The sequence below is a fragment of the Jaculus jaculus genome, chromosome 8 (assembly GCF_020740685.1).
Source record: "Jaculus jaculus isolate mJacJac1 chromosome 8, mJacJac1.mat.Y.cur, whole genome shotgun sequence".
NCBI lineage: Eukaryota > Metazoa > Chordata > Mammalia > Rodentia > Dipodidae > Jaculus > Jaculus jaculus.
This window is the reverse complement of record NC_059109.1, coordinates 47689787-47704300: the sequence shown is the minus strand read 5'-3', so window position 1 is coordinate 47704300 and position 14514 is coordinate 47689787. Positions and strand designations below refer to the sequence as shown.

Here is a 14514-nt window from a genome sequence, read left to right as displayed (position 1 = left end):
TCTTTCCCGGTTTTGTCTGGCTGGGGTTCTAAAGGCTTCCTGTATCTGCATTGGCACCTCTTTCCCAATTTGGGGGAAATTTTCTTCTATGATTTTGTTGAAGACACCTACTATGCCTTTGAAGTGGAGTACTTCTCCTTCTACTATGCCCTGAATTCTTATATTGGATCTTTTCATAGCGTCCCGAATATTTTGAAATTCCCACTCATACTTTTCTATAAGTTTGTCTTTCTCTTTGTTGGACTGTATTAGATCTGCTACCTGGTCTTCTAGCTTAGACATTCTGTCTTCTTCTTCATCCATTCTACTGGTGAGATTTTCTACAGAGATTTTTATTTCATTAACTGTGTCCTTCATTGCTAGTAATTCTGACTGGTTTTTCTTTATTATTTCTATTTCCCTATTTATGTCTAGTATTGACTTCATTATTTTGTTAAATTGGTGTCCTGTGTTTTCTTTGATTCCTTTGATTTCCTCTTTGATTCCTTTGATTTCTTCTTTGACCTCTTTGAACATATTTACAATCATTCTTTTGAAATCTTTCTCAGGCATTTCCTCTAACTCGTTCTCACTGGAGGTCATTTCTGATGCATCAATACTTTTAGGTGGATTTATATCGTCTTGCTTTTTAGTGTTTCTTGTGTTAGAATTTATATATTTTTGCATCTTGGATTAGGTAAATGCTTGGAGTTTATAGCTAGCTGGGTATTCTTAGCTGTATCAATTGATTTGACGTTATATATTTTCAGGGTAGAAGCTTAAGGTGTTAGGTGTGGCTCTTAAGACTCTCAGAGTATCTACAAAGGTGCTCCTAGGGGTTGAGTTTCCCTGCTATGGGAGTATTCAGGTAGGCTGAGTGGAATAAAATACAGGTAGATTCTAAAAGTTAACTAAACACTGTACCCATTCAATCAAAAACAGCCCCAAGTATGTATGCCAGAGTAGTTATTATAACAACCAGATCCTCTATCAACATAGAGGTTAAGATTTCTGGTCTATTGAGGGATCCAAGTCAGCTTGTGACCAAGTGAGACCCTTCCTGGTGCAATCCCAGTTACTTTGGATGGTTTTGGTCTCAATCAAGTTGCTGCCTAGGTCATTGGGCTGCTGTTCTGATTTCTGGAGCTGGGCACTGGCTTTTCCTGCGGGGCAAACCGAACCTGGCAACCGTGGCCCTGCAGATCAGCACCCCTGCTGCTGGAACTGCTGCTGCTAAAGCTGCCTCTGCTGGTTCTGTCAGCAGCTGAAGTTGCTGTTGCTGGGCCCACTGCTGCTGCTTCCTCTGAAGCTGCTGCTGCTGGGTCTGCCGCTGCTGCCACTACTAGATCTGCTGCTGTTGGGGCCGCTATTACCGGTGCCGGAGTTGCTGATGTTACTGCAGGACTCTGCTCCTGCTTGGGTCCCGCTGTCAGCCCAAGTTGGCGTGGCTGGGTCCCAGGATCACTCACTGCTCTGTTTGCTGGAGCTGGGGTCAGGCGGTGGGGGAGAAAGGGAGCTGCAGCTGCTCTGGTTCTCTGGCTGTTCCAGGTGTTCTTCTACCTCGTGGTCTGCTCCTCCGTTGCTCACTGCTGCTCTCCCTTCACGTTTCTTGAGTTGCAGAGAGTGCCGGTGTGAGTGGAAAGTCCTCGCACCTGGCTTTTCCTGCAGCTTGAGCTGAGCCTGGCGGGTTTCTGGTGCACCGCCGTGGTTGGTGAAGCTGCCGGGGCTGCTTTTGCCGGCCTGTGTGGGCTTGGATGCTCTGGATCTCTTCTACTTCTCCACTGCTGCTTCAATTTCCTATATGCCTCATTTTTTAGTAAAAGTGTGTATTTTGCTGAGTTTTTTTGGTCTTTTTTCCCCCCTAGGCTGCTTTGGTGTGACCTATGCCACCATCTTAACCGGAAGTCAGGTGCAGTATTTATGTCATCACTTCCTTTGCAATTTCTCCTGGGCCATGGTAGAGGTGGCATGACTCGTGGTGGGTAGTTGGTTGTCTTTCTGTCTTTTTGATGAATCTAGACTCTCCTCCATTTTCTCTGTCACCTGAAAAATAAAACATATTCTGTAACTAAGAGTAAGACCAGCTTTGGTCAACGAAGTTATGCAGGCCCACTTTTCTTCTCCAGAGAGCAGTGTGGCTTCCCTCTGAAGAGGCTGAGTTTCTTGACAGTGGATTCTGACTTGGTTTCCAGTACCAGATAAGCATTCTCTCCCACTGAGCAGGCCTCATGTTCAATCAAAGAACACTTGGTTTCCAGTAGAGGCTGCATGCCACTGTTGCACAAGTGTGTACTTCTTGTCTGGCTGGTTGATTTTGTAGTCTGTAGTTTCCCCTGCTTATTTAAGCTATTGGTGACCACTGTCCTCCAATAGCTCCCATAGGGCTCTCCAGCACTGTGAGGGCTAGCTAGGAGGGAGCCATTTTCCCTTTCAATTCCAGCATGACATTCATATGTCCTGTGACTGCAGCCTGTGGTGTCTTCAGAAATAGGGTCTTACCTTTTATCTCTGGCAGGTAATCAAGTGTTTTGACAATGGCCTACATTGTTTTGGGAACCTCATGGGTCTCCCTGGCCAACAGCTCACTGTGCAGGGTAAACCAGTTCTGGGCCTGGGGTTTATCATCCACAGTCCACGGTTTTAAAGTTAAGCCTTTTCCAACTTCTTTCCAGACTGTCCTCCTCCCCTTTGTTGGTGGTTATATTTTGTAGAATGCTGGTCAGGATGAGGGTTTACAGGGAACCAATTCATGTCTTAACCTTTGTGTAATTGTATCCCCACCCACTACCCCTCCACTACCCTCTCACCTCCAATATTCTGCCTTCTTCTAAATTGTCAGATAACTCCTGTCCTCTCTCCCTATTTCTTCTCTCATACTGGTCTCATTCAAGTTTTATGCCCATATTCCTGGGACTGACTACCATTAGTATATTCTCCAGTTGGTTCCAGTTAGGAACCTTACATGAGAGAGTACATGTGACACTTGTCTTTCAGATAGTTTTAACCAAGTAAATTATTTTAGTTCTATAATCTTTAAAATCTTTCTACCCCCTGTTCTGCAAAATTCCCTGAGCTGTGGGTAGGTGTTTGTTTGTTTGTTTATTTAACAGAGAAAGAGAGAGAGAGACAGAGACAGAGATAGAGATAGAATGGGTACACCAAGGCCTCCAGCCACTGCAAATGAAAGCCATATATGTGTGCCCTCTTGTGCATCTGGCTAATGTGGATCTTGGGAAATCGAACCTGGGTCCTTTGGCTTCACAGGCAAACACCTTAACTGCTAAGCCATCCCTCCAGCCCCAGGTGTATTTTAAGTCTACTTCAATGTTGCGTTCTCAGGAGCTACTGGATTTCTACTTTGGTAGGGATTGATTGTCCTCAGTGTCTGTCTCATTCACCCTGGTGCAGGTTATCATGCTTGCCATATAAGCAGCACTCTTGCCCATGATTCTTTTTGAAAGTGAGATTATGAGCTGTTTTTCTACCATTTCAGTAATCTTATAGCTTTAGTTTTATGTATTGAGGAGTTCTAAGCTTGTGGAGGTGTCATGTTGGCCTGTCTTCTCATAGTGTTTGTGTCTTTGTTCTGTTTTGTATGTGGTTTGAAATGAATGTGTCCTCTAGTTATTTCTTCTATTGCTTGTTTCTTTTTGTTATTTGTTTGTTTTATGTGAATCTTTTTGATGAATTGTCTTGTTTGGGCTTATCTTCCCCACTACTACGTAGGGCAGAAGCTGACTGAAATAACAGAAACAATTATTTGGCACTTTTAGTATTAACCTGCATTATTATACACTGACTTGTTTACGCCCCTGATAAGGTCCATAGACAGTCACTTGAGTAGTGTTGGAAAAAAATATAGTCTATTGTTCTTTAGAGCTGAGTATTAATAACTGGGAAGTAAGAAGGTAAAGGAGTGTGAAATGGACCAAATATGAATGAGAAAGCAAGTATATGGGACAGAAGTTGGAGAAAATAGTAAATGATAGGGGCAGCAACAGAAGGATATTCATAGAGCTGGATATTTAGAACATAAAGGTATAAATCTAAAAATTTGAAGAAATAAAATTAAAAGTAAGTTGGCATGACATCAATCGGTGTTTTCCTAGTCAGGATGAATTTGATTTCCCCACATTCTGGCATGTTTTTGCTTATCTGGTTGGTTTTGTTTTTGTAGCTGCCTTTGCTGAAGAAGAGAGAACTACCAGTTCTCATCGATTTAAACAAGTTAACTGAACATGTTCTCCCTTCTTGTGGGACCTTAGGTCTCAAACTCAGGTTTCTTTAAGAGATTTTTGGTCTGGGATCCCCAGCTAAAGACTTCTCTCCAATGTGGTGGTGATTGCAATTTAGACACACACACACACACCACAAGATCTGGTGCCTGGCTCTTTGAGAGGCTGTGAAAGAGAGCCCATGCTTGTGTTTACCTTTGCCAAAGAGCTCTCAGGTCCTGTTGAAGTTTTGTGTTTGGTTTGGTTTTTCTTCCCCAACAATTCCCCATAGTTCCTGCCTCTGAATAACTGTACCCATCAATAAGGTTGTGCAGGGTCCAGCATACTTGCCTCTTTTTTGTGGTTCCCTTGTCAGTCTAGGATTTTCAGAATTGGACCCCATGCAAAAGTTCAGCTTTGGGGGCCAGTGCTATCCTAACTGTCTCTGCCCAAGGTACTCATAGCTCCAAGTCATAGCTTACTGAATCCCCAACCTTTCTCTGGCTGAGAGCTACTACAACTCTGTTCGCTGGGGAACAGACCCAGCTTGTCACCTGACCGCGGACCCTGCACAGGCCACGTGAAATGAGTGCCAGCAGCAGCAGCAGCCTGGGCATGCATAGTCTGTGAAGCTCGGCTGCCTCCTTTGCCCTGTGTCACCTTCTCTTCTTCCTCTTCAGTTGTCCTTTTCGGTGGTGGTGTACTTTTACTTCCTTGCTCTTAGGGATAGAATCTGCTCTCTCTTCTGACTTTTTTTTTATTGCACAAGGTCATACAGAAGCCAGATGACCCAGAAAGTATTGCTTTCTATAAATCATGATTTTTGAATAGTCTTATATTTATTCATTCTCCCATTTTCCCCAGGTGTTTACTAGTTTACTAAAATATTTACTGCACTAGGGTGACTTCCTTTGTTATTCTACATAAAAGAAAACTTTCTCATTTACTGCTTTAGTCTTCTCTAAATCACTTATCCTGAAATGTAGCAAATAGCATATTTTAATGTACAACTAGACTGGGATTATATATATATATTTTTTTTTTCTTTTTGAGGTAGGGTCTCACTTTAGCCGAGGCTGACCTGGAATTCACTATGTAATCTCAGGGTGGCCTCGAACTCATGGTGATCCTCCTACTTTGGCCTCCCAAGTGCTGGAATTAAAGGCATGTGTCACCACGCCCAGCTTGGGAATTTTCTAGTTGAGTCTGACAAAAGTGTACATCTTAAAATCAATAATAATGGCTTATTAAGGCATGAATAAGTGTTGCAGCCAATTCAAAGAATAAAAAAAAAGTTAAAAATATTTTTTCCATCACTACTGATTATGATTTTCTGTCCTAGGTGGGGATGGCCTTCTTCCCTATTTAATTGTTAACATGTATTTCTTCCTTACCCTGCAAGTTGCTAGCCTATAATATATTTTGAGATTTAACTTCAGTTTTGTAGCTCTCCACTATAATGGCTCCAGCAAGTCATGGCTGTTAGGAATTAGGTGCTTGTTATAATTTAGGGGGTCAGCCATGACAATCCTGTGATGGACATGTAAGTGATGCAGGATTCAGGGATTTAGGAGGGTCCTCCAGGATTTACAAATCCCAGTTTTTGGGTCCTGCCCTACCTTTAATGAAAAATTAATAAAGACAGACTCGAGAAAGATAAATTATGAATTATTAGGGCTATTGAGGGGGACTCACAAATTTTGGGGTTTCTTTAAGAACTGTTGGGATTTAAGAGAAACTGAGGTCTTTAAAGAAGGATTCAAATAGAGCTGCAGGCATGTCAAAGCTCATAAAAAGGCTTTTAAAGAAAAACTAGACTAAAGCTACAAGCATGTAGAAAGCTCACTTAAGAGAAACTGGGACCTTTAAAAAGTGATTAGAGTGAAGCTGCTGGCATGTAGAAAGTAGACTCTAGGCACTTGTATAGGGAGACTTAAGAAGGCTATGCATGGCATATGCCCTGTGTTTTTATGTGTAAGGGAAGTATACACTTGGTAAATTAGAGACCAAAGGAAAATAGTACATGTGATCAAAGTGGGAAATTATTCCAAACTATAAAACAGGCAAGCAGAAAAGTTCAGGTCAAGAAATAATGCTGTGCTCTTCCACTACGCACCCCCACCCCACCCCAGTGTGGGTGGAGGCCAGACTCATATGTGTCTGAGTAGAGATGAGAGGGAATCCACTGAAAATCACACAGAAAGCAGAAGGAGTCTGAAGGCAGCCTTTATAGTGCTCGGTTCAGGTATGCAAGGGAAAGACCCTGTTGGTTCGTAGTTTTGGGGGATATGCTAGACTGCAAGCAGCAGGGTGCACTGTAGATCAGTCTTGATCAGATATGAGTTCCAGTCCTGCCAGGAGCTCCATTCTTGTGCCAGGGTCAGGTAGCATGTGGGGTAGTATCTCCTTGTTCTCTTTGGGCCTCAAGCTCTAACTGAAACTACCTTTAAAAAGTTAACTTTCTTCTATCCTTCATTAAAAAAAAAAGTTAGGTTTCTCCTATCCTTCTTCACAAGAATGTAGATGACCAACTAATATGTTTTCAATAAGTCAATATAATTACAAAGACAATGATGAATTTTCTGATTCTCTGGTGACTAGTATGTGATACATTAATAATATTTACATAGTGTGTTAAAGTTTATTATATACTGATTCCCATTATTGGATTAGCTTATCATAAAATGTTAATGAAATTATTATTACCTACAGTTCAGGTAATTGTTTGGATTTTGCTTTCTGTTATCCCATGCTGAGAAATAAGAAATGATTACAATGGCAGGCTAGGTGGTGTATATCTTTAATCCCAGACAGAAGTAGGAGGATAGTTGTAAGTATGAGGTCAGCCTGGGCTAGAATGAGACCCTACCTGGAAAAACCCAAAAAAGAAAAAGAACAGAAAAGAAATGTCTAATGTGTACTCCCTTTGGTACAGCTGTAGTGTGGCACTGTTTTGTTGCTCTGCTTTCTTTTCTACCTCAATCAGAGTTCATTTTCTTTTAGCACAGTAAAATGTTGCTTCTATTTTACTCTCTTCCACATATGACAAAGGTGAAGACAGTTATGAATGTGCAACAAAAGTTCTCATGTAAAAGTGAAACATGGGGCTGGAGAGATGGCTTAGCGGTTAAGCGCTTGCCTGTGAAGCCTAAGGACCCCGGTTCGAGGCTCGGTTCCCCAGGTCCCACGTTAGCCAGATGCACAAGGGGGCGCACGCGTCTGGAGTTCGTTTGCAGTGGCTGGAAGCCCTGGCGCGCCCATTCTCTCTCTCTCCCTCTATCTGTCTTTCTCTCTGTCTGTCTCTCAAATAAATAAATAAAAAATGAACAAAAAAAATTAAAAAAAAAAAGTGAAACATGTTCTTAGCATACCTAGTTAATGGACTGGCAAAAAAATGTTTCCATATTTAAAACTGAAATAACATGTACTTAGCATATTGAGTAAAAGGACTGGTTATGGTGATAGTTTATAAATTCTATTATAGTTTTGTTATGGATAGCCATTATTGGGTTAAAACTACCTAGCTATCCTTTTTAGAGGAAATATTAAAGTTCTTCTTTTAAAGTTTAAAAAGGTTTTAGTGTCTCAGAAATCTGGTTGTATGTTCACCACATGTGTATTGAACAGAAAAAGAAAATTGCTGTTATTTCTTCCTGTAAGAATGTGTTTGTTTTATTTTCCTTTTATTAAAAGATTGAAGTCTTTAATTAGTAATAAAATTTTGTGTATACCTTATGAATATTTTGCTATATTAATGTCTAAATAAATTAATAATTATTATAGTTTAAAAAGCTTCCAATTTTATGTTTATATTTTAATGGACTTGTGTTGTATGTACACAATGTCAGACAGTTTTCTGCCTTGAATCATTGTAATTAAAAACATTAACAGCAAAAGCACTTCGCTTTTGGGCAGTTAAGTTCTTTGAGGGCATAGGACTTCAAGAACCTTCGGTCCACTAATGAATTTAGTAATTCAAACTTAAAAGATGTGAGAAGTATCTCCTCCTCATGGCCAGTCTTCTAAAATAGATCATTCATGCTTATTTGGTTCAGGTAGGCTTTTGCAAGCTTCCCCACTAGGCCTGGGAATGTGGTACATTGGGGCCCTTTCAGAAGTTCTGACATAGAGCAAGCTTTTATTGCAGGGTGTTTCATTATTGCCAAATCCTAGTCTCCACCCAGTTTGCAGGCACTGCTTATCCTTTTGAATCAGGAAAGGTTATCACCTACCTTGATCCATGCTGCTGCATGGATTAAGGACACCAGTGTGCCCCAGGAGTCTCAAAGAGAATCCTGGAAACTTGTGGTTTCTTCTTTCTTGCTGTCTTTACTAAATTCTATTGGGCCTTAGAGGGATTTGCATCTGAAATAGGCAACCTGGTGTTTTTCTCAATGAAGACATCAGATCAAAGTTCAGTTAGTCAAGGCCTTTCTAAAACATTAAGGGGGCTTGGACTTACACAATAAAAAGATGAGCTCTTGCAGAGATTGCAGTAAAAACATTCTGAACTATAATCCGGATAAAGAATCAATTATAGGCCAAAGAACAGACCTTGTTTAAATTGCTTCAGACTAATAACTTTATATTTAAAAACTTTACGCCCTAATTTTAAGAAATATATTTTAATCATTCCTTTCATAGTAAATGGAGAATTGTATTTTAGGAATATTAAGTCTGTACTTATTGTAATTGCTTTGAAAAGATTAGATTAAAGCAAGTATGAACTTTCCATTTTAGTTGCACAGTAAATGTCAAAACCCACAAACCAAATCTAAGATAAATGCTTCTACTTGACTTTAAAGTCATGTATTTCATTTTCTTTGATTTGATGTTTATAGACATTTGATTTAAGAATATGAATCTTTGAAATCTTAAATGCAAATATCTAGTGTCAAGCAAATTATTGTTTAATGAAATAAAAAAAAACTATCCCTTCATGAGTTCTACTATTCAATGGAGAGTATCTAGTTTTGATGAATTTTCTCAAGTTTGCCAATTTTGTAGCATTCAGGACAATGGCAGCAATATAAGATTGGATCAGAGCTTTTACTGGAAGCTGTTGCCAGGTTGAATTGTTAATAGGTCAGGTTTAGATAGAGGCCATTCTCTCTCTCTCTCTCTCTCTCTCTCTCTCTCTCTCTCTCTCTCTGTGTGTGTGTGTGTGCGTGTGTGTGCGCGTGTGTGTGTGTGTGTGTGCGTGTGCGTGTACGTGTGTGTGTGTGTTTGAAATTGGTCCAGGATTTTGAGGTACAGGAGGATCCTCCCAACTTTTAGGTTCTATCCTACCTTTAATAAAAAATTAATAAAGGTGTATAATTCCTGGGTATACATGGTTTTCTTTGAACTTTAGTAAGTTTATGCATATCAGCTGTTTCTATTAGCATTAAATTGCATATAAATATCACTGCTTTTCTGAATATAAGACAAAAAATTATTACTTAAACATAAACTTTGAACAACCAATATGGATATTTTAGCAGGTTGGTCCAGTATCATCTTCAAGATTTGGTCACTATTATGATGCATCAAAGAAGATCCCTCAAAAACTCCTTGAGGATTCAAAATGGCATGGATTTTTTCTTCCAGAAAAATTATCTTCAACTCTGAACCCAGAATCCTGGTAAGTTAATGGCAAATAATAACAAATTTTGATTTTGAATATTAATAGATTACATTCTAGCTGTGTTTTTTATTGCATCAATGAAATATGTCCCAAGAATAAGCATTAATTTTGATAAAATATATAACTAATTGTACATATATTTACTAGTATTTTATTATGTTTTTTTCTGATTATATAACTGTTGAACCATCTGTTTTTCTAGTTTGCATTAATTTTGATAAAATATATAACTAATTGTACATATATTTACTAGTATTTTATTATGTTTTTTTCTGATTATATAACTGTTGAACCATCTGTTTTTCTAGTTTGCAAATTAAGAATTATAGATAGTAGGAGGTCACAATTCCTTGCTAATTTTATTTTTAATAAAATTGGAACCAGTTCTAAATCAAGCAGGACCGTTTAGGTCACAATGCCAATACCTGACAAGTTCTTAACCATTAGTATGCCACAGAATTGTGTAAAATAAAATAATACTGCCTGCTAATACTTTTTAGTAAATACTATTTCTAAAACTAAACACATTTGTTTTCAGCATTTTTTTTAAAATAGGGTCTTATATAGCTTAGCCTGACCTTGCTATGTAGCTGAGGATGACCTAGGATTTTTTCTTTTTTATATAAATTGTTTTATTGACAAGTTTAATACATGTTTATATTTTGACCATTATCCTTTCTCATTACTTTCTCTTGTCCTTGTTTCCCAACCCCTTCCACTGAACCCTTTCTTCTTTACAATTAGTGCCTTTTCTGTTTTGATGTCTTGTTTTGTTTTGCTTTGTCCTCCATCATACATGATGGGGTGTTGATGGTTCCAATATTGTACAGGTCCTGTGCAGTTAGTGGCAGTTTCTGAGAAGTCATGAAATCAACACACGTTATATGTCCAGAATACAGCCTTCCCCAGCACTCTACCCTATCTCTGACTCTTAAATTCTTTCTGTCCCTCTTCTGCAATGCTCCCTGAACCTTAAAAGGTATGACTGAGATATTTCATTTAGCACTGAGCATTATACTGTCACTATTCTCAGCATTTTGATGAGCCTCCTTTCTTCCCAATAGTCAACTTCATCTGTTAAAAAAAAAAAAAAAGTTTCTCTAGCCAAAAATGAAAGTAGCAGTAATCTATTAGAATAAACAAGTATTGAGAGAGCAATTTGATGGGATGTACATATTCATTTAGCCAAACATCAATAATGACCTCCTTTCCTAAGGCCTATGAACTCCCCAACCATAAGCTTTTTTTAAATTTATTTATTTTATTTGCAAGCAGAGAAGGCACTTGCTACTGCAAACAAATTCCAGATGCATGCACCACTTTGTGTATAGGTACTGGAGAATTGAACCCAGGCTGTCAGGCTTTATAAGCAAACACCTTTAACCATTGAACCATCTCTTCAGCCCAAGAAGCATAGGCTTTTGACTGTTCTCAGTACCAGGTATGTTCAAAGCAGCCTAAAATTCAATCAGAGAACAGTTAGTTACTCCTTTAACAGTGATGGCACTATTACATTAGTCAGCATTGACCTTGATTTTCTAGCCCTCTTGCCTTCAGCCCCTGAGAGCTGGGATTATGTCCATTTAAGTAGTACTTGAGCTCAATCCCAGGATGTTGTGCATGCTAGACACTCTATTGACTAGCTATATCCCAAAGTATATACTTTCTAATGCCTTATTTATATTCTGGCTTTCTATTTTTAATTATGCTATAAATAAAACAGTCTGTAATTTCAGTGGTAAGAAAAATTAGGGTGAATTTTACAATGAACAGTTTTAAATATTAAAATAACCAACCTTTTTATGCCAGTAATAATTTATTAAAATAGAACTCTGAGAGCTACAGTACTTGATATTGAATCATTTATAAAATGTGAAGAACATTTAATTTCACTTCTTATTGCAGTAAGCTACTATCTGGAGTATAACTTCTGTTTTCTTTAGCACTAAGAGTACTAAAGTGAAATGATTTCTTAAGTAGAGATTTAATGGGCAGAAGGCAGAAAGTTATGATATTAAATGACTTAAATATCTATAGTCTCTTTTTTAAAAAATATATCTTATTTTATTTGGATTTTTGAGGTGGCTTTTTTTTTTGAAGTGAGGTTTCATTCAAGCCCAGACTAACCTGGAATTCACTACGTAGTCTCAGGGTTGCCTCAAATTCATTGTAGTCCTCCTACTTCTGCCTCCCGAGTGCTGGGATCAAAGGCATGCAGCACCATGCCCGGCTATAGTCTTGTATAGAAGTAATTTGTGAGAGTTTAGTGAACATAATAAGTCTATTTCAAATATGTTTTACACTTTATAATGTGCTTCTCTATGGATACAGACTTAACTAAAGTGTTACCTCAGAGTGGTTTTCATATTAGTATATATAAAAATTTCTTTTTTTTTTTTTTTTTTTCATGGTAGAGTCTCACTGTAGCTAAGGCTGACCTGGAATTAACTATGTAGTCTCAGGGTGGCCTCGAACTCACGACGATCCTCCTACTTCTGCCTCCCGAGTGCTGGGATTAAAGGCATGCACCACCACGCCCGGCAAAAAAAATTTTCTTTTTTAATATTTGTTTGTTTACAAGCAAAGACAGAGAGAGTGGGCATTCCAAGACCTCTAGCTCCTGCAGACAAACTCCAGATGCATCACCATGTGCATCTGCCTTTACATGGATACTGGGGAATCAAACCCAGGTCATTAGGCTTTGCAGACAAGTGCCTTAACCACTGAGCAATCTTTACTGTCCATTATGTGTCTCTCTCTCTCTCTCTCTCTCTGTGTGTGTGTGTGTGTGCGTGTGTGTGTGTGTGTGTGTGTGTGTGTATGTATGTATGTATGTATATGTATGTATACACACACACACACACACACACACACACATATATATATAGAGAGAGAGAGAGTATTGAATGGCCACTTTGTGTCAGACACTTTTTCTATACACTCTACCTGTATTACCTCAAATCATCTTTAAAAATAAGTGTCCCTGTTCTATAAAAGTACATATGAAATTTACAAAAGAAATTTTAATCCAAGGCTCAACTTTCAAGTGATGCAACAAGGAATAATCTGTTAGATCTGTCTCTTTTTGCTTTACTACTTCAAAAAGACTTAGTGTCTTTCGCTTTTGTTGTTTTGTGTTATGGAAGAAACGATCACTGATTTTTTTAAAAAATGAAAAGCTAACCTGGTACTGAGTTTATCCTACCTTACCTTTGAGCAGATCCCTTAGATTCAGGGAAATAATAAGTACCATTGTGTAAAAACTGGGGGTGAAGAAAGACAAAAATAAACCTTCTGTACTAATATTACTTACTTTTCGTTAATTTTGAAACCATGTGTTGATTATACTTATAAACTTTGGCCACACACTGAACTAAATACATGAACACAAGATACATATGTAATAAATGATCACAACCACATTCAAAGTTATTTCTCTTGGACTTAGAATTTTATGCTAACAGTATTTACATGCTGCCTCCTTTCATGGAGTACTCAAGGATATAGATGACTGTAAAATATGACTTAAGGATATGGCCCCATTGTGGAATGGATGCCTACTATGTGTGAGGTCCAGGGTTCAATCCCTGGCAACACAAAAATAAAGTAAACAAGTCAGGCATGGTGGCTCACGCCTTTAATCCCAGCACTTGGGAAGCAGAGGTAGGAGGACTGCTGTGAGTTTGAGGCCACCCCGAGACCCATAGTGAATTCCAGATCAGCCTGGGCCAGAGTGAAACCCTACCTTGAGAAACCAAAATAATAATAATAACAACAACAACAATAAAGTAAACCATGCATCAAATAGAACGTAACTGGGGCTCGAGAGACAGTTCAGTTGGTGAAGTGCTACTGTGCAGCATCCTCAGCACCCACCCAAAAATACATGTCACAGAGCATGCCTGCAACCCTAGTTCCAAAAGACAGAAACAGGAGAAGCCCTGGGGCTTGCTGTGAGCCAGACTGACCTCCAGGCTGTTATAGACCCTATCTCAATAAATGATTGCAAAAGACATCTAAAGTCCACCTCTGGCCTTCACACGTACACATGGCATAGACACATACACAAATAAAATTGAAAGTAATATAAATAAGTGAATATGAAATAGACTAAAAATATGCAGCATTACTTGTATAATTAAAAAAATATTGGGGGGGGGGCTGGAGAGATGGCTGAACTATCAAGGTACTTACCTATAAAGCCTAACAACCCAGGTTCAGTTCTCTAGTACCCACATAAAGCCAGATGTACAAAGTGGTTCAGGCATCTTGTATCTCTTTCTCCCCTGCCCCCGTCATTTCCCTCCCTCCTTACAAACAAATAAAATATTTCACTTGAGAGGCAGAGGTAAGAGGAATGCCATGAGTTTGAGGCCACACTGAGACTACATAGTGAATTCCAGGTCAGCCTAAGCTAGAGTGAAACCCTACCTGCAAAAAAACATCTATATATATGTATATAATTTATTTTAAGTTTGAAACATTTTTATGGCAGAAAGTACATTGTTAATTCGTTTTCTTTTTTTTGAGGCAAGCCAAACAGACTGCCTTTTTTTTTGTCTTTTAATATGTGAGAGAGAGAATTGGCACGCCAGGGTCTCCAGCCACCGCAATCAAACTTCAGACATGTGCGCCCCCTTGTGCACATGTACAACCTTATGTGCTTGTGCTACCGCATCTGGCTTCTGTGAGACC

General features: G+C 38.8%; 1 protein-coding gene across 5 annotated transcripts in view; it reads left to right on the top strand.

Annotated features, from left to right (window-relative positions):
* Elp4 (elongator acetyltransferase complex subunit 4) overlaps window positions 1-14514 on the top strand; it is a 214685-nt gene that overhangs the window by 36174 nt on the left and 163997 nt on the right. For 4 of the 5 annotated variants that reach the window (XM_045157135.1, XM_045157136.1, XM_045157133.1 and 1 more), the window contains exon 5: window positions 9674-9816. In XM_045157135.1, the coding sequence (XP_045013070.1) occupies window positions 9674-9816 (143 nt within the window). The remainder of the gene's footprint in view (window positions 1-9673; window positions 9817-14514) is intronic. The other variant, XM_045157134.1, reaches the window with a different exon arrangement.